At 33.1% G+C, this 18552-nt stretch overlaps 1 protein-coding gene and 1 long non-coding RNA gene across 7 annotated transcripts; both read left to right on the forward strand.

Annotated features, from left to right (window-relative positions):
* On the forward strand, nt 4047-12744 carry LOC104699413. Of its 5 annotated transcripts, XR_002033045.1 has the most exons (4): nt 4060-5126; nt 5211-7667; nt 12073-12140; nt 12356-12744. XR_002033045.1 is itself a non-coding variant. In XM_019228925.1 (2 exons), the coding sequence occupies exon 2, from the start codon at nt 6647-6649 to the stop codon at nt 7280-7282; it is 636 nt and encodes a 211-aa protein (XP_019084470.1). In that variant the 5' UTR covers nt 4066-5126; nt 5211-6646; the 3' UTR covers nt 7283-7734. The 5 variants fall into 5 exon arrangements, 1 of the variants encoding a protein (XP_019084470.1); XR_753361.2 differs by having other exon boundaries at nt 4047-5126; nt 5211-5850; nt 12073-12744; XR_002033046.1 differs by lacking the exons at nt 12073-12140; nt 12356-12744 and adding an exon at nt 8954-9201.
* LOC104699421 lies at nt 17365-18297 on the forward strand. 2 transcript variants are annotated; one of them, XR_753363.2, is made up of 3 exons: nt 17365-17587; nt 17675-17796; nt 17885-18297. It is a non-coding gene; the product is annotated as an uncharacterized LOC104699421 (long non-coding RNA). The 2 variants fall into 2 exon arrangements; XR_753362.2 differs by having other exon boundaries at nt 17675-17779.

Here is an 18552-nt window from a genome sequence, read left to right on the forward strand (position 1 = left end):
AAAAAAAAAAAAAAAAAAAAAAAAAAAAGAGGACCTCCGGCACGATAATATACCTCTAAACAGAGAAGCTGTTTTTTAATGTACAATTTAGCCCCGTGCATAGCACAGGTATAATTTGTTTATTTTAATAATTATTCTTTTAGAAGAAAAATAATAATATTCTTAACATAATTTTTAATCAATAATGTTAAATAACACAAAAAATAATAATAATAATATTGTTAAAATAAATATAATATTTTGGATTTTGTAATCCGTTTACTACAATTTGGCTACTAGAATCTATCTGTAATGAGATTTGCTAAATCAATATATTTTACACTAGGAGTAAAAAAAAAAATATAGTTACAGATTTTTTTCCTCAAAATGTTGATCTCTAACATATAAAGTCATTAAATTATCCTAATTTGAGGGAAGAATAGAAGATCACACAAAAAATAGTTACTTATTAAAATGATACTCAAGAGTTTCTCATCTCTATGAAAATGTTGTCGTGATGTTACTAGAAGAAGTTGAGATCATGGCTGAGTTGTAGAGATACGACATTAAAAAGAAATCTCTCATTTTATTGATGAGCATTTTGTCGAGTGGTTTTGGGAAAAAATTTGCTAGTGCATTAGTTTTTATATTAAAACTTAAGGAAGTTATTAGAAGAAGTTTGTTATGGTATAGGGAACTCAAACACACAATAAACACCATGTGTAGATCTAAAAGAGTTATAACACACTCACCTTCAAAGCCTTTTGTATTTGCTTGAAGGTTATTTAAATCTTCGAATCACCTCTGTTGATTCATCTGTCATCTTAACGTCACAATATTCATATGTATTGGTGACTACCTTCTTCCCGGATGTTGTGTTATTGTTGAATTCATCTTCTACCTTGGCCTTACTCATGGTAGTCTGGTTCGACATCTCTCCTCGAACCCTATCAAGTTTCTTCAAGCTTGTGTCTCTATGTTTATTTCTGTCCGAATATGCTTATTCCTTGTATCTTTCTTGAATTAAATCTTTGGTGCACAAAAAAAAAAAACTATTTTTGCTAATGTAATTAGATATTAGAATTTAAAAGATTTTTATAAAATGTTTTTAAAAGTATACATTAAAAACAATTTAGTACACATGATTAAATAAATTAAGAATAACACATTTGTTTTTTTATTTTTTGGTTAAAAACACAATGGCATATAGCTGTAAATAATAAATTATATGGAGGGTAAATATCTAAATGTGTCTTGAGCTCTCTGGCGGCGACATATCAGCATTTCAAGAAAATGTTTCTATATTAATATATAAGGAATGTCTATAATTAGTTATAAGTATGCATGGAGGATGTAAAAAGGACTTTTAAATTTATTAATCTTTTTTTTAGTGCCTCATATAATTCTATAACTTGAACAGTACTAGTACACCAAAAATTATCTATCTTAACATTTTTGAAGTACATTTTTGTGTCATCCTTTCTTAATCTTTGTATCCAAACAAGTCTCAACTAAATTCTCTACAATCCTTGCCACCAAACACAATCATTTCCTTATATGCTAATATTAATTTCCTAAAATATATCTACCTAATTTAAATCAATAAGTTAGATTAAAATATAATTCTCCTTTCACTTTTATTTAATCTTATATTTAATTTTTAATTACTATTTAAAAAATAAAGTTAATAGAATATTTAGAATTTTTTCATCATATTATGTGATTTGAATTTTTATAAACGGATATATATTTTATTTGATTTGATTTGAAGTATATTTTTGTGCCATCACTTTTTGTCTACTTCGGGTCGGGTTTTAAGTAAAATTATAACCGATTCAATTATTTGGATCCTACTTAATATGCTGAATATTTTGGGATGATTTGTTATTAATTACATACATATAATATAGCAACCAATCAATGCTCATTGTAACTTAGGAAATATCTAATTTGCATTTTATAAAATTAGGAAATATATAATTTGCAATGTCGAATTTTTAGGGCCGATTTTGACAAAAAGAATTAATAGAACAAATTCTGTAATCACATCCTCTTAATCACATCCCTATAATATAACAACTAATTCAAATTAATAAACATCTTAGGAAAGATCTAATTTGCGTTTAATAAACATTTACATATTTGATAAGATCGTATTAGCTTTAAATATACACTATCAATCCAATAATATCAATTGAGAATCAAAATAAGAATATGCCAAGATGTGCTCATTATAAATTATATTAATCAAGTTAATATTAGTGCCATATTTTAATATTACTAACATAGCATTATAATATGTGCTTCTCTCACATACTATTAATTAAGTAATGAACTCATGCATAATCAACTACATTTTATATCAAAAAAATTAATTACATTTTATATCAAAAAAATAATAGACCCATGGTGTACCACGGGTAAAACCTAGTGTTAGATATTTAAAGAAACTTGGAGATGTATTCATACGAGGAGGGGGTATTTTGTTTTGGAAGATATCATGTTCCATTAGAAGATGAGATCGAAAACATAATGAGTTTAAATTGATACCTAAATTATAGACAAATTTTTAAAAAATAGATTGTCTAGTTTTCTTTATTAACTTATAAAATAGTATAAATTTAAGTCTATCTAAAAAAATATAAAATCATGATGATACTATAATCCCTGAAACCTATATATTTAACTCTAAAAAAATTTAAACATTAACATGATAGTTTTTGTTTGTTTAATAGATATTTCTAGTTATAAATTACATATTATGTATTTTTTTAATAATATATTTCAAGTGATAATATATAGAAAAACAAATAACAAATACTTAAAAAATTAAAAAAATTAAAATGAAAAATTATATTTTTGTTTTTTCATGCAAAAACGAAATATTATAATTAAAAACAAATATCAAAGACGACTTCATTTTGCTCCGATCTTCCTTCCCCTCCTTCACTTTAACCAGGATCCTCCGTACGTGAAGGCAGACTGCTTAGCTCGCTTTTCGAAAACTTTAATTTCAAAAATTTCATTTGTAAACTCTTATCCTCCCATTTAGATAATCAACCTTAAAATTATTTTCTAATTATATGTTTGGTTGACAGAACATAAAATAGTTCATAAAAGTGAAATTATAAAACACATAAATGAATATAGAAATAAGTTTTATACTTCTAAACAATTACGTTTAGTGTTCACATATATCAATGATGATGATTATTTCCTTTGGATTCCAGTTTTGGCAGCTACACAGACTATGCTCCAACACATCACCACACATATAGACTATATTAATATCTCGTAAACTACATGAATTATTGATTATACATACGGACATGTATAAACTAATGACGGTTATGTGCTGAACACCATAACCATAGTTTCCGGTACTGCTCTGATGTACGGCTCGACAGAATCCGGTACCGTCAACTAATTCCGTTTAAGACCCGATTAAAATTTTGACCCGCTAATAATTCGACCCGCTAATCAAACCGGACCACATTTAATTGGGCCCAAAACCGGTCCAATTACAAATTACACAAGTAAAAGTTAAAAACATAATCCCGATGGTTTTAGTTTCTCATTTCTCGATCTAACCTAAAAAAAAAATCCTCTTTACCTAGGATTCTTGAGAGAAGAGGTTTCAGATCGAACAAGAATTAGAGTAAATCGAACTTGTTTTGTTGGGTTTCAGGGTGAATCGAACTCGAATCTCGTTACAATGAGGTAAGATCTCTCATTTTGCGACTTTTTGTATATGTTTAAATTCCCGACAATAGAGTTTCTGGGTAGAGTGTATGAGTTTCTGGGTTTGTTATTGAATGGTTTTTATGGAGTTATGTGGAGTTTTGTGGGGTTTATATAAGGAATCAAACATGTGGGGCAAAGAAAACAAAGTTTCTTGTCTGTTTGTTTTTTTCGAGTAAAGAAAACAAAGTTTCTTGTCTGTTTGTGTCGGGGTTTTGTCATAGTCAAAGTATTATTTTTTTTTTTCCAATTTTTATCATTGTTTAAGTCAAGTTATTGAGAGATTAAGCTGATATGTGTTTTTTTGGTTTGTGAAGTAACGAGGGGCTTGTCAAAGTGATTTGCTATCATTCTAGGCAATTCAAAACAATTGATGGTTCACCGGCTTACGTTGACGGCGTGATGGACGTGATTCAAGTGGATCCTGGTGTTATATTCGCAGATGTGATATTGAAGTTGCTTGATAAGAGGATTGACATTGGCAGAATGTGGTACAAGCTACCATTTGAATATTTAGGAGAGAAGCATCCTCTCTGGGAAAATGTGGATGCAAATAAGAAAAAGATGCAGGCAGCAGGGCGTTGGATGAGAGAGCTGGACATTTATGTTGAGAAACCATTTGTTGAGGAGTTACAAATGGAGATTGGCACAATGTTACCTCAAGATAATCAGAGTGATGGAGAAAATGACCCGACATATGAACCTGAAAGTGAAAATGATGCATTAGATGATGACGCTAGTGATGAAGAAGATGGTTTATCTGATAATGCAGAATCAGCGGATGAGGATGAGGTTGGTGAAGGAGATATAGAGGTGTTTAACCATGACAGTTATGAAGAACAAATTCCAGATGAGGATGATGTCTACCCTCCTACTGATGATTCGTCTGGTGATGAAGAAGAATAGGCAGAGAGGTTAGTCAAACGAAACTTACCTGATGGTGTGTTCAGCACAAGGCAAATATTTTCTAGTGGTCAGGAGTTTAAGCAGAATGTGATCAAATATATATTGAAGACAAGGAAAAACGTTGTGTATGATAGATGGGAAAAGGAAAGACTTCGTGCTAAGTGTTTTGAAAAAGGCTGTGGATGGCATATATATTGTGCCATTGAGAATCCAATAGGGAAATGGATGGTGAAAACATACTATGATGAGCATCAATGTCATCCGGTGGGAAGATGTAAGCAAATAAAGAGCTCTGTGGTTGTGGACTTATTTCTTGAAGACATAAGAAGAGACCCTGAGATGAGTGCTCCGGAGATCAAAGACGAGATGAAGAGGAGATACAACATTATCATCACACCTTCACAGTCACAATCAGCAAGAAGAAGGGCAGTTAAGAAGCGGCAAGACAAATGCAATGAGCAGTTTTCAAGGCTTAGGGATTATCAATATCAACTCACCAAGTAAGTTAATGTAACAGTCTTTTCATATTGTATGTTCTCAATAACATATCTCGGCTTTAACTTTGATTTTGCTTTATCATTCAGGACAATGGTCGGTAGTACAGTGGAAATTAACACTACAGCCAGAGCAGATGGAACAGATGAATTCGCAAAATGAGAGATCTTACCTCATTGTAACGAGATTCGAGTTCGATTCATGATATAGGAAAAAGAAGGTCAATAAGATAAACACGTGGAGGGCTGAGATTAGAAGTTTAAATCAATGGCTGAGATTAGCTTGAGCTCAAAGATGCTTAAAGAGAAGCAACAAGCTGAACTGGATCATTCATGAGATTTGTGTGTTGAGTGTTATCTTCTTCTTCTTCTTAGTTTCTTAAATCTGTGATCATGGTGTTGTACTCATCTAGCTAGATCTGTTTCTTCTATCTATGCTCAAGCTTGTGAGATTTGGATTCTCGTTTTAAGAACGACGATTTAATTTGTGTTTGATTTTCAAGTATTCGATTAAGTTGCAGTTTCTCTGCAACAAAGGTATCAGATCCATTCGATTCTCCGGAAGCCATGGCGGAAACAAGAGCTCACTCATCGCGGAAGGAGGCACTAGTTCGTGATTTAGATGAATCAAGGTTCGGGCGATCCAATCACGCCGCTGTTCGTAATCGATTTCGATCTTCACAAGCATTTGCGAGTTTAACTTCAGATCCGAAATTTGGGAAGTGCTCAGGTATTCCTAACTCTTACGATGATGCTACACAGACTGAGAAATTATATTTCCCTAGGTTTAATGGTGATACGATTCAAGAGTGGTTGGTCCTCGTCGAGCAATTCTTTGAGATAGACCGAACAATGGATGAGTTGAAAGTAGGTTTAGCATCTGTTCATTTAGATGCTCTCGCAACTACTTGTCACCAATCACTTTCACAATCAGTTTTGTGGGATCATGTTAAATGTAATTAGGGGCTTTACAAAATGCTATTGGAAGGTAAATATTATAAGCTGATGGATGATATTGCAGAACTGAAACAGTTGCATGAAACAGAAGGAATTGAGGAGTATCGTGAAAAATTTGTGTTGATTAAGTCTCGTTTGGACCTATCTGAATCATACTTGGTTAGTGTTTATTTAGAAGGGCTGAGAAGTGATACTTAAAGGAATGTTAGGATGTTTCAACCTCAGACAATTCAGCAGTGTTTATTGATAGGAAGGTTATATGAGACTGCTCATCCAACAAGAGTGATTACCAAAAAAGAGAGTGATGATTTTCCAAAGGCAGCTCAGCCCTCAAATGTTTCAAGTCAACCTGAGGATTTTAGCAATTGGTCTGGTGCTAAATGGAGTAGAAGTAGCATTCAATATAAAGGGATTTTAGCATCCAAACCAGAGCATGATCATCAAACAGTTCTTCCTACTATGGAGAAACCTAAAGATGAAGTACATGTGGTGAAGGTTGCATTGGAGGATACCAAAGTTAGAGCTTATATTTCTGTTATGCCATTTCAAGAGTTTTTGATCACCAATCGATGAGGGTGAAGGGTTCTTATGGGAAACAAGTCTTGTCTATTCTCATTGACTCTCATTCTACACACAACTTCATGGATACCAAGGTGGCTGAGAAGTTGAATTGTGTTTTAGAATCTGCAAGTATTGCTCAAGTTTCAGTAACAGATGGGAGATTGTTGGGGGTTGATGCTACAATAGATAAGTTCCAATGGGAGTTTAGAGGCACAACGTTTCAGGCTGATCTTGTGGTTCTTCCTTTGGTTGGGTGTGATATGGTGTTAGGCAATCAATGGTTGGACACTTTGGGGCCAATAACTTGTGATTTTAAGAAGTTAGTGATGCATTTTCATATAGGACATAAGAAAATTCTTCTTCAGGGTATTAGGCAAGGTTCTGTTAGAGACAAGAAGGCCATTAAGCTTAATAAGCTGAGGGAAGCTCAACTTTCCATGATAGGTGTTCCTGAAGTTCCTGCCAAAGAACATATGTTAGTGTGCTCTTTGAAAGCTAAACATCAATCTGACCAAGAAAGTTCTAAAGAGGAGCAAAGGGTTCAACAAGAGTCTTTGGGTGGGGGAAAGAAACTGTTGCCTAAGCTGTTAGATGAAGTTTATATGACTATGATCATAGATGATCAACAACCTGTTGTCCCATAAACTTTGAGTCCAGTCTTTGATGATTTCTCTTTGGAAGTGGCTGAGTTTTGTAAGTATTATAGGTGGAAGCAACTACTCTCTCCAAAATCTTGGATGTTCAAATACAGATCTGCTAAGGAAAATATATGGTGTCGTGAAAAGCAAAGTTGGTTCAACACTTGGAGAAAAAACGTACGCGGGAAGAACATCGATAATGTTGGTGTGGAAAACTGTTTGCAGCAACAAGAATGGAACGTGATAGGGCGTTCCAAATAAAGCACAAATGGCGTTGTAAACTCTTGCCATTGTTCTTAGAGTTGAAGACTGGTTGTTCTAATGAGTGAGGGGTTGATACAAATCTGAGCAGCCGTCTACTCTTTGCAGCCTTCAATGGGAGTATACAAGGGTATATGAAACAACCCTTCCCTTTTTTTATTTTTTATAATATTAAATCACTAGTGGTCCTATACCCACTAACATCCTAGCAACAATCAACAACAGCGGATAACAAAACAATATTCATTCAACCAACAGGAATTCCAACAATAACAATCCAATAACCAATAATACAATAAACCAATAACCAAACAATGAAATAACCAACTTCCTACAATGTTCTATCAACTCAATACTAGCAACCTAACAATAGCTAGATCACAATCAATCAAGCCTCTAGAACATCCTCCTTCTCATTGCCTTGATTCCACGATCACACTTTGCTTTTACCTGCACATCACAAACAACAATTGAGATGCGTAAGTATATCATAAATACTTAGTGAGGTCGTCCTCCCATCTACTAGGTTATACACACAAGCAACTGAGACCCTCAGTTTTAAGCAATCAAACAACACAAAAGAATACATCAAACCAGGCAAACAAGTCTCGGATGAGACTGGTGTCGACCGACGCTAACTCGGTGTCGACCGATGCTGAGTGGTGTCGACCGATGCTATATCGGTGTCGATCGATGTTGAGTGGTGTCGATCGACACTGCCTCTGCAGACACGAACAACACGATCACGAACGACGATCCTCCGTTTCAAAACCTCTTGAAACCGTCCCAAACTCACCCAAATGCCTCAGGAACCTATGAAAACCCGAAAACAACACACCCAAGCAAGCAAACAACACAAATAGACAAAGAACAGCCAAACAAAAGAGATCTCAGGCTTAGATCAACCATGGTCAAGCACTCACCTCTTTTACAGGAAGATTTGACTGAGAAACGGTGGAACCAACACCTTAGGAAGCTTCTCCTTCGTTCCCAATAACAGCTCTCCCTTCCACAGCCATAGATCTCTCCAAATACACCAAGAAAAAGACAAAAATCTCACAAGAACACTCTCAAAGGCTCTCCAACACTTTGTCTCCTTTTCTCTCTTTTTCTCTCTTTTCTCACACAACAGCGACAAAAGACAAAAACCTAAACCCCTAATTCGTCACTCTCACTTAAATACTTGGTTTAGGGGTTTCTAATTGAACCAAACCGAACCAAACAACAATTAAAACGAACCAATCTAAATTAGAAAAGATGGTGTCGATCGACACACCCATGGTGTCGATCGACACTCAGACCAAAATTACTGTTTCCGGTTCGCGGATGTTAGAGTATATTCCTTGCAAATCAGCTCATTCTTTATCTACAAAACCTTGAGGTCAAGGTTTCTCAAACGGGGGAGATTTGATATAGGAAAAAGAAGGTCAATAAGATAAACACGTGGAGGGCTGGGATTAGAAGTTTAAATCAATGGCTGAGATTAGCTTGAGCTCAAAGACGCCTAAAGAGAAGCAACAAGCTGAATTGGATCATTCATGAGATTTGTGTGTTGAGTGTTATCTTCTTCTTCTTAGTTTCTTAAATCTGTGACCATGGTGTTGTACTCATCTAACTAGAGTTGTTTCTTCTATCTATGCTCAAGCTTGTGAGATTTGGATTCTCGTTTTAAGAACAACGATTCAATTTGTGTTTGATTTTCAAGTATTCGTTTAAGTTGCAGTTTCTCTGCAACAATTCACCCTGAAACCCAACCAAACAAGTTTGATTTACTCTAATTCGTGTTCGATCTGAAACCTCTTCTCTCAAGAACCCTAGGTAAAGAGGAATTTTTTTTTTAGGTTAGATCGAGAAATGAGAAACTAAAACCATCAAGATTATATTTTTAACTTTTACTTGTGTAATTTGTAATTGGACCGGTTTTGGGCCCAATTAAATGTGGTCCGGTTTGATTAGCGGGTCGAATTATTAGCGGGTCAAAATTTTGATCAGGTCTTAAACAGGATTAGTCGATGGTACCGGATTTCGTCGAGCCGTACATCGGAGCGGTACCGGAAACTATGGTTATGGTGTTCAGCACATAACTGTCATTAGTTTATACACGTCCGTATGTATAATCAATAATTCATGTAGTTTACGAGATATTTATATAGTCTACATATGTAGTGATGTGTTGGAGCATAGTCTGTGTAGTTGCCGATCATTTTTCCTTAATTTAACATTTGGCATCTTTCTGTTCTTCTTCAGTCCTTGGTTTCATCCAAATTTCCACAGTTCTCTCTCTCCCTCAATTTCTATCTTGGTGATCCACACATCTATATTAAAATATTGACGTAATGATGGACGACTGAGATTAAAAAGAATCTTAAAATGTATCTTGAAGAGTAAAAAAAAAAAATCAGTGAACATATGGGTCTAGAATTTTAATCCAAATCAAAATATCGGGCTAAACCGATCTGCGTGTTTATCTATTTATGTGGGAGAGCTAAAATGACACTTCATCCTCTATGAGAAATACTAAAATGGTTATAAAATCAATGACGTAATATATATTTTTTACTAAAATATGTCATATTTTATAAATATTCTGTCATCGGATACCAATTATAAAATGCAATATAGAAATAAAAGTTTTACACTTATTTGACAATTTGTTTTTCTTTTATATAATTACTAGCAATTGACCCGTGCTACTCGCGGGAGTTAGATTAAGTGTATTCCGAGTTTTTTTATGTATATTATTTTTTTGGTTACGTAGATTCATCTTTACGTCTGTTTTTGTATTTGATTTGGGTGGTTATGTTGTTTTGTTGGATATTTTCAGGCATATCGCTGTTTATTTTTCAAATATTGAGATAATCTTGTGTGTTTTTAATGTTTTTTTTTAATTATAATGAGAAGTTAACATTGTGTAGTTAAAGTTGTTGTTTGGTTGTAGTTGTTAGTTTTGATTAATTTACTATTATTTGTCATTTTGTGGTTGGATTGTTATTTGGTTTTATATGTGGTTTTGGGTTAGAGTTTTTAATATTTTCATATGTATTTAGTAAAATGTAGGAGTTTTTTATCAATGTTTTAGTGTTTGGAGTGAAAAAAAGTTGTGGATTTTATTAAGAAAAGTAAATAAAATCAATAACTTACATTTCTTTTTTTTGGGCTATTTTTCTTTATTTCAGCCGTTGGGCCCAATTTCTCTGTAAGGCTTATAATGTGTTAGTCTATTGGGTCATTATTTGTATGTTATTGAGTTGGGAATGGATTTGTTCTTTTTCAAAATTTGATCTCCTCGTGAACGGATAGGAGAAGAGCAATGTTTGCGATTTAGAGGACAATATGAGTATTGAACCTATTTCTTTGATGCTCGTAATCGTTTTTCATTCATCCCTTTCATATATCCATTATCTTTTTTTTTGGGTTTGCGTATTTGGTTGATTTCCTGCTCGCTTTGCATCTGTAGGAGATATTTGTTTATCTACCTGTTGATTTCGTTAAACGTAAATGTGAATTTGTGTTCAATTTTTTTTATCTGAAAATGTGTTGTCTTTCTTAGATTTTCTAATTAAGTTGTGAGTTGTTTTTGTGTTCTTAGTTGTATTTTTTCGTTTATCCTCTAAGTGATTTTTTCGATTTGATGTGAGTTGTGTTTTGGGAAAAATTAATTTTCTTGTTTATCTTGATGTTAATTTATACAGTCTGGGTTGTTTTGTTGTTGGCTCAGTTTTCATTTTCATATAATTTAGTGCTACGGTTATCTGATTGTGGCACTCGTATTTCTGAATCTCTTTAGTTTACTAAAGGTGTGCGCATCTCTTACCTTCTTTGTCTTTGGTGATGGTTTTGTGAAGTGCTGCCAAATAATGTTAATTGGTTTCTATTTGTGTTTCCCTGATCCTCTGAAAGTGTTGCTTGTGTTGCCTTGCTTTGATTCGGTTATTCTTTTTGATTTTGTATAGCCCAGTTTTTCTAAGCCGAGTTTTTCTATGATGTAGTTGTCCTTGAAGGTAAAGACCTCTTTATATATATCTATGTCCTGTTGGTCGTAATACTTGAAGAATTTTTTCTTAAGATGGATTGTGAGAAGTTTTTTCAACATATTTTGATCTTCTATGTTCTGATTTTGATGTGATGGTAAGCGGCGGACTTTTTTTTTTATATATATCTTTAATTTACTTGTTATACTTTCAGGTTTGTTCCTTGTTTCTCTTGTTTTAATTCTTTTGGAGGCGTCGTTATTGTTTAAAAAGGAGAAAAACATAGATTTCTATTTCGAATTGTGGAATTTATTTAAGGTTGATAACATTGGTAAACCATATTGTTGTTCCTTAAGCTAAATGACAAAGACAAACTTGAGCATTTGTTTGTAGTAGTAGCAGTGTGTGCATCTATTTTCCATGTCATTGACGGTGCAGTAAATAGTTGGTCCGATTACTGCCAATGTAGTGTAGTAGCATTGTAGGCTTTGTACATTGACTCTGTTTAACGCCTATTTGATATATTTCCAGCATTGGTCACCCTTTGCTTTGTTTTGTTTCCAGCCTAGCTTGTCGAGCCAAATTTTTCCTTCCGCTGCGTCACCCATGCACAACTTCACAATTCCGTAAAGGTACATACCATTCTCATAACTATCTTCTGCCGCCTTCTTCAAGTGTTCCTGCCCTGTTTGTTGTTCGTTCGAAAATACTCTTGGATCCCTTTGATATAGTGAGCCTCAACATTTCCACTTGCAATGCATTTTTCCATGAGGTCTTGGTATCTCGTTAGTGCTGCTAGTGGATTCATCGCCAGGGGCCTTAGGTTTATTGGTTTATATTCTTGTAGACTCGGTGATCTTGGGCTGCCTTGGCTAGATGTGGTGATGCTTGCATAACATTTCTCATGGTAGTGCGTGAAATCTTAGTAACTTGAGAGATTATATGTCCGAGACGTCGTTTGGTAGTTCTTCAAGGGAATAGTGTGTGTTTCGCAGCATTTTTTGCAAGTTGTGTGTGATTTTTAGGTTCATACTTATTCCTACTGTTGTTTATAGGCTGGACGATATGTCGCGCTACGCGTGAATTAATTTTTAAAATTTATAAGACAATCCTAAAGTGTTAATAAATTTTTCTGTAGCTATTTTATTTTGTAGATTTTTTTTTGAACAATATCTAATGTAGTTTGAATATTTTCTTTTACTTTTGTTAATGATATTAGTTAGCTGGGTTTCTGAATTGTTAATCTTGATGTCTATATTCATTCTCGATGTTAGCAAGAAAATATTCTTTATAAGCTTATATACAGAGTGAAGATATTTTTTTCATGATAAGAAATGGCAGCAAATTCATGTTTTATTTTCTTTGGATAGTACTGTGAATGAATTAAAAGTATCAGTAACATAAATCATTATGATGAAATTTTAACGTATGAAATCTGAACTTTGTACAATAAAACTATAATTTGTCGGCCTGAAATGCTATTATCTATCCTTCATGACAACAATTAGTCAGTAATACATGTTTTCACGCGATAATTTATAGCTAAGTGTGCTTGTTACTTGTCAATCATTTTCCATCAAAGTAAAAGTTGATTTGATTTTGTATCTTGAACTGGTAGAGCACACAAAAGATTACGCGTCAGAATTCATGCCAATCACTTAAGCTTTTCAACTTACTATATGCAATGGATTATGGAAACATACACACCCATATACATACTCATTTACATTATTTGCATTGGAGGTGCAACAATCTAAGCGAAAACATAACTTTGGCCTCTACTTTAACTGGTTTTTCCGACCAAACTACAAACATAACTTACAACACTTTCATTCTCTCCACGCTTGCACTAACACACCACCTCCCTAACATTCTTCGTCTCTTTATGTGAAAAACGAATTGATCATCATCAGCATAGACATCATGGTGTTGTATACTATGTATAGTGAGGATATACTATGTTCAATGTAGTATGTATATATTTCCAATCATGCAATAGCAGGAATTTTATAAAATATCTAATATACAAAAGTGTAAGTTCTATACCTTTGACAAAAATAAAAATTTAAAACTGATCAGATTTGTATTTAATTACTATGACAGTCTTACAAATTATATTAGAGTATTAAATAAGAGAATGTCTATTAGCCTAACCTTAATTTGAGACAGTTACGTTGTGGAAACTTAGCATTTATAACTTTCAAACTCTTTCGCAGTGACGTTTCTTTTTCTTAACTTCCTAAATGAAAAACGCAAACAAAAGTACAGAAAATAATCAAATAATGATATGTAATTCAATTATTTTAACCCCATATATAGATGAAGCACATTATTAATAAGAGTACATACGAACAGTTAAATAAACAAAAAGTGGTTTGACCAACGAAGGAAAAAATGTTTGATCGGCATAGGAAAAGCCCAACAAAATCACTCTTCCTAATGTAAGTCGTACCTATGATTTAGCAATTGGAGGAGTCTTCGTATGTAGGTCTCTAGATTTTTCTCCTCATCCAAAGCTTTTCACCTGCAAGAAATCAACAAATTTACTACATATAAAAAGGTTTAGATAAGCAACATAAGTTTTTATAGATTGGACATATTCCACATGCGTCAAACTATATCCATATCAAACGAAGATAATACTAAACTTTAATATAAGTTCTCCAAATATAAAACTTTACTATAAGTTCTTAAGAAAGAGCAGCTATCTGGCGTTTTTGGCTACGTAAGTGATTGATAAACCAAACAGAAACCATCAGTCAAGGTTTTCAAATCTGGGAAAAAAAATCAGAAACCTAATCATCATAAAATAGATATATAAATCTATTGTGAGAAGTTAATCTATTATAAAGGATAGAAAATATAAAGAAAATGAATCACCAATCAAAGGAAGCAAAAGAAATACGGAGTGGATGTTTTTTTTTGGTTAGACACTTACATTCCGGAATGAGTTGTACTTCCCCGAACAATATGTCATTATCACCAGGATTTGAATCGCTTAAGCCTTAATCCTAATTAACGTCCATGAGACCAGTTTCATCTCTGGAACTTGCACATTCCCGAGAAAACAATGAAATAAGAAAGGGTGAAACCCTTAGATAGGATGTGAAGCTATTGGGAGTAGAAGAAGGGACGTTTTGTTTTTAAATATGAAGAAAGAGGTGAGGTCGAACCTCTCTCGAAATCCTGCATATATATATAGTCATAGAAAGCAACCTAAAATCAAATTGACGTGTAATAGAGTGGCTTTAGGAGTCCCAAATAATTAGGGGCTTCAAAGAAATTTGGCCCAAAAAACAATAGAAAATGGTTAGTGAGTAGTTCATAAAATTTGGCCCTCATTAAATAGAAAGAGTAGCTGAGGTGACAGCACCATAATGAGAAAAGTGAACTTTATATATAAAGATAATTTAATCAAATTAATTATATATTTTATATTATAATATTGATGATATTAAGAGCATTCCCACCCCACATATTGTGGGGATGAGTGTCAAAAAATAATAATAATAAAAAATAAAAAAGGAGAGAAGATTAAATCTTCAGATAAAATATCTCTATAGCGACATTTAGAGACCCGGGTGAGAAAAAAACTTTCAGCTGTCTTATTCTTATTGGTAGTAGACAATAAATTTAATTAAATAATAAAATAATATATATATATATATATATATATATTAAAAAAAAGCTTTGAGATCTTCGAAACAAAGATGATCGATAATAATGCTCTAATAATATAGTGAAATTATGATTTATATGTGGTGTAACACCAAATTAATGATATTTTAAATTTATATTAGTATCCATCCAAACTAGTCCCATCATATAATCTCATCGTACCATATAACATGACCATGGTATATGACATTTTTTTATAATATAAATGTTCAGAAATTTAAATTTATTATATAGTATATAATTTAACGGTTTGACTAAAGATGTAAATTAAACCGAATACAAATTTTTAAATTTGGATGATTGTCAAGTTATGTTTCAAGTTCATTCAAATTTAGATTTATTTTGATTTTTTTTTTTTGCACAACTGTCTTATTTATTATATGAGAAAGCCTCAATCCACAAAGCCAAATTGTGACGGCCCAACATTTTACAAAGCCTAAATAAACATACCAGAGTCAACAGGCCTAATAAAACAAAACAAAGCCCATTAAGGAACCCTAGACAGAAGGAAAAGTTGATAATTCAGCGCAAAGTACATGTGGCTTTTGAAGAACAAGTTGGAAGACACGAGGAGGAAAGACGAAGGGGTGGAAATCTCCGATCACCGGCAGTTGTTGTGTCACCGGAAAGCATATAGTCCGGCCAAAATCGCCGGAAATTTGACTGCTCGATCGAACTCAATCTTTGCCGAAAGAAGTAAAGGAGATTCCAGTTTAGCTTGAATAAGACTCCACTTTATGCAAATCTGAAAATCTTCTTCATCTTCAACTAACAGCTTTTCAATCTTCAAGGAATCACCAAACACAAGCTTTTCTTCAAACCTTTTCGAATCCAAAAAACTAGGCTAAAGCTTTGAACTCCAGATTCTAAACAACATAACTTTCTTTCAACAAATCTAGATTGGATCAAAGCTTCCGTCACTGAACCTGCAAAACAAACAAATTGCCTCCATCCAACCAGTATCGGCATATGAATTATACCATCAATTACTTTATTAGCTGCTAAATCATCCCAAAGAGCCAAGAAAGACACCAATCCACAACTCCCAACCAAATCGAGCCCCTTAAACAAGGGAGAACCAGCGAATTGCGAGCTCAGATTAAATGATGATATGTGCAATTAAAATAACCGATACACAATTGAAATCCAAGGAGAGAAAAGAAAATACTAAATCCGAAAAAATTTGGAGCCAAAAGTAGCGGAGTCTCGCCCAAGAGATGAGCGGAGAGACCACTAGAGATAAGCCAGCCATCAACGCTAAAGAAGCCGCTCGATGCCGGAGTACAGAGCCGACCACCGGTTTCGATGAAACCACCGATGTCAGAAACATAGCCGGTTGAAGATGCTAACGAAGCCATCTACGCCGGAAGCAAAGCCAGCCGGAGATGCTAACCAAGCCATCTACGCCGGAAACAAAGCCAACCTACACCGCTTTATATAATTTTGATCTTATCTATATTATATGAATCTAAATAATTGCTTAAAAGTTTTAGGCCATATGGGACTTTTGTTTTTTAAATCAATAGTAATGTTTTTTGTAGTTAAATTTTCTCAGAAATATGAAATATCAACGATGATATTTTCCCATTTTATAGTGTAGAACGAAATATCATCGGTTGGTTCTGATTCGGTTTTGTGTCTTCTTCCCAACATTTATTTCACATTCCTATTTCATATACGTATTTTTTATCCCCCCAATAATGATCTCAATCAATTTTATAATTTTAAAAGTCTAATATATCATATAATTCCTATTGTGTATATCTATTGTTTGACCGCTGTTTAATAATTTAAAATAGCATTACTGTTTATAATAATTATTTTAGTAAACTATTAGTCTATTTTTGTTTCTTTGCATTTGTATTTACAATGTAGTTAAAATATATTTTAAATACTAATAAAAATAATTAGATGAGTCTGCCATAATTTGACAACCATAATTTAGGGGGTTTTCTTTTTATATTTTAATACTTTTGTATTTATAGATATTTACTACCATTAAAATGCTTTTTTTTTGTTTGTTTTATAATTGGATATTTGATTAATTTTAATCTATTAGGTATAAAGATTAAACATTTGTTATAGTTGGGGGCCCTATGGCAATTCTTGTACTTGTTGTCTTATTGATTCATATTAGTTAAGTATTAATTAATTTTTTGTCTCCACCGACTAAATCTGATTGTCTGTAGAGAAAAAGAAACGTCAATTTTTATTTTCTCTTATCATCTTTAACATTCTGATTTTCTCAAATCTGAGATATTTGAAGTTCTTTTTCTGATTCTTCCATGTCAACAAAAGAAATAATAGATTAATTTAGAAGGTAATCATGTAGAGAGAAGCATCGATCATTGCTTGTCCATATCGTTTTCATCTCCACGATGCAAGATTGGAATGGTTCCAGGTAAATAAATATGTTCTTTCTGTTGTTGATTTGTTAAAATTGTTTGAACTCACATATGGTTATACGCTGATTTCTGATCAATTGTAGATAATCGAAATAGGAAACATGTTGGGGGAGATTCGTTTATTACAATAAAGTGAGCAGGTGATTCAATCTTATCAGTTGTGGACAGCCATATATGATTTGAGATAGGTATGATGTATTAAGAAGTACGAACCTAAATCTCTTCCTCTAGCTAAATTTTTGAATCTCTTGCTTTTTCAATCGTAGCTATAGTAATTGGGGTTTTGTTTTCAGGCATCAAAAACTAAAGAATGGGAGTTTTCTTTCACTTAGCCTCACTCACAAGGAGGTGGGTGGATTTTTTACACAAATCGCGTGATGGTCAGAGAGATTATCCAACCTTCGTAATTCTTGTATATGTTGACTTGGTTCTTGAGGGAAATGGGTCAAAGTCTTTCAGGTTAAATCCTAACGGATCATGTGCCCCTTTTATCTTTGTCCACAAATGAATACCATTCTGCATCAGATAAAAGTTATGTTTTTTCTTTGTAGACACAAATCTCGCATAAGATCCTCGTAGAAGGCAAGGAAAATTTGTGTATTTTTTATTTTATTCTTGAAGATAAATAATTGGAGGAGGGGAAATAATTAAAGGTTATGTAATTTTCAAAAAAGGATCAGCCTGGACTTGTTATTTTTGAGTTGTAATAGTGGAATCCAAACTTAGATTTTTGCTAATATAAACAGTGGCAGGGTTATAAATAAGTTAGAACTTCAAAAAAAAATTTCGTAAATGTTTCTGAAAATGTATATATAAATAACAACTGTACTTAAAAATAATCAAGTGACAGATCAGCATTTACTTAAAAGATTAACATCTGGCGTCTCTGTGTTGTACCTTCTTCAATCCTCGGTTTCATCCCAAATAAAAAAAAAAAAAAAAAAAAAAAAAAAAAAAAAAA

The sequence above is a fragment of the Camelina sativa genome, chromosome 1, assembly GCF_000633955.1.
Source record: "Camelina sativa cultivar DH55 chromosome 1, Cs, whole genome shotgun sequence".
NCBI lineage: Eukaryota > Viridiplantae > Streptophyta > Magnoliopsida > Brassicales > Brassicaceae > Camelina > Camelina sativa.

Excerpts from the sequence above, each read along its gene's own strand:
- LOC104699413 (XM_019228925.1), top strand. The coding sequence starts at position 6,647 with ATGAGGGTGAAGGGTTCTTATGGGAAACAAGTCTTGTCTATTCTCATT.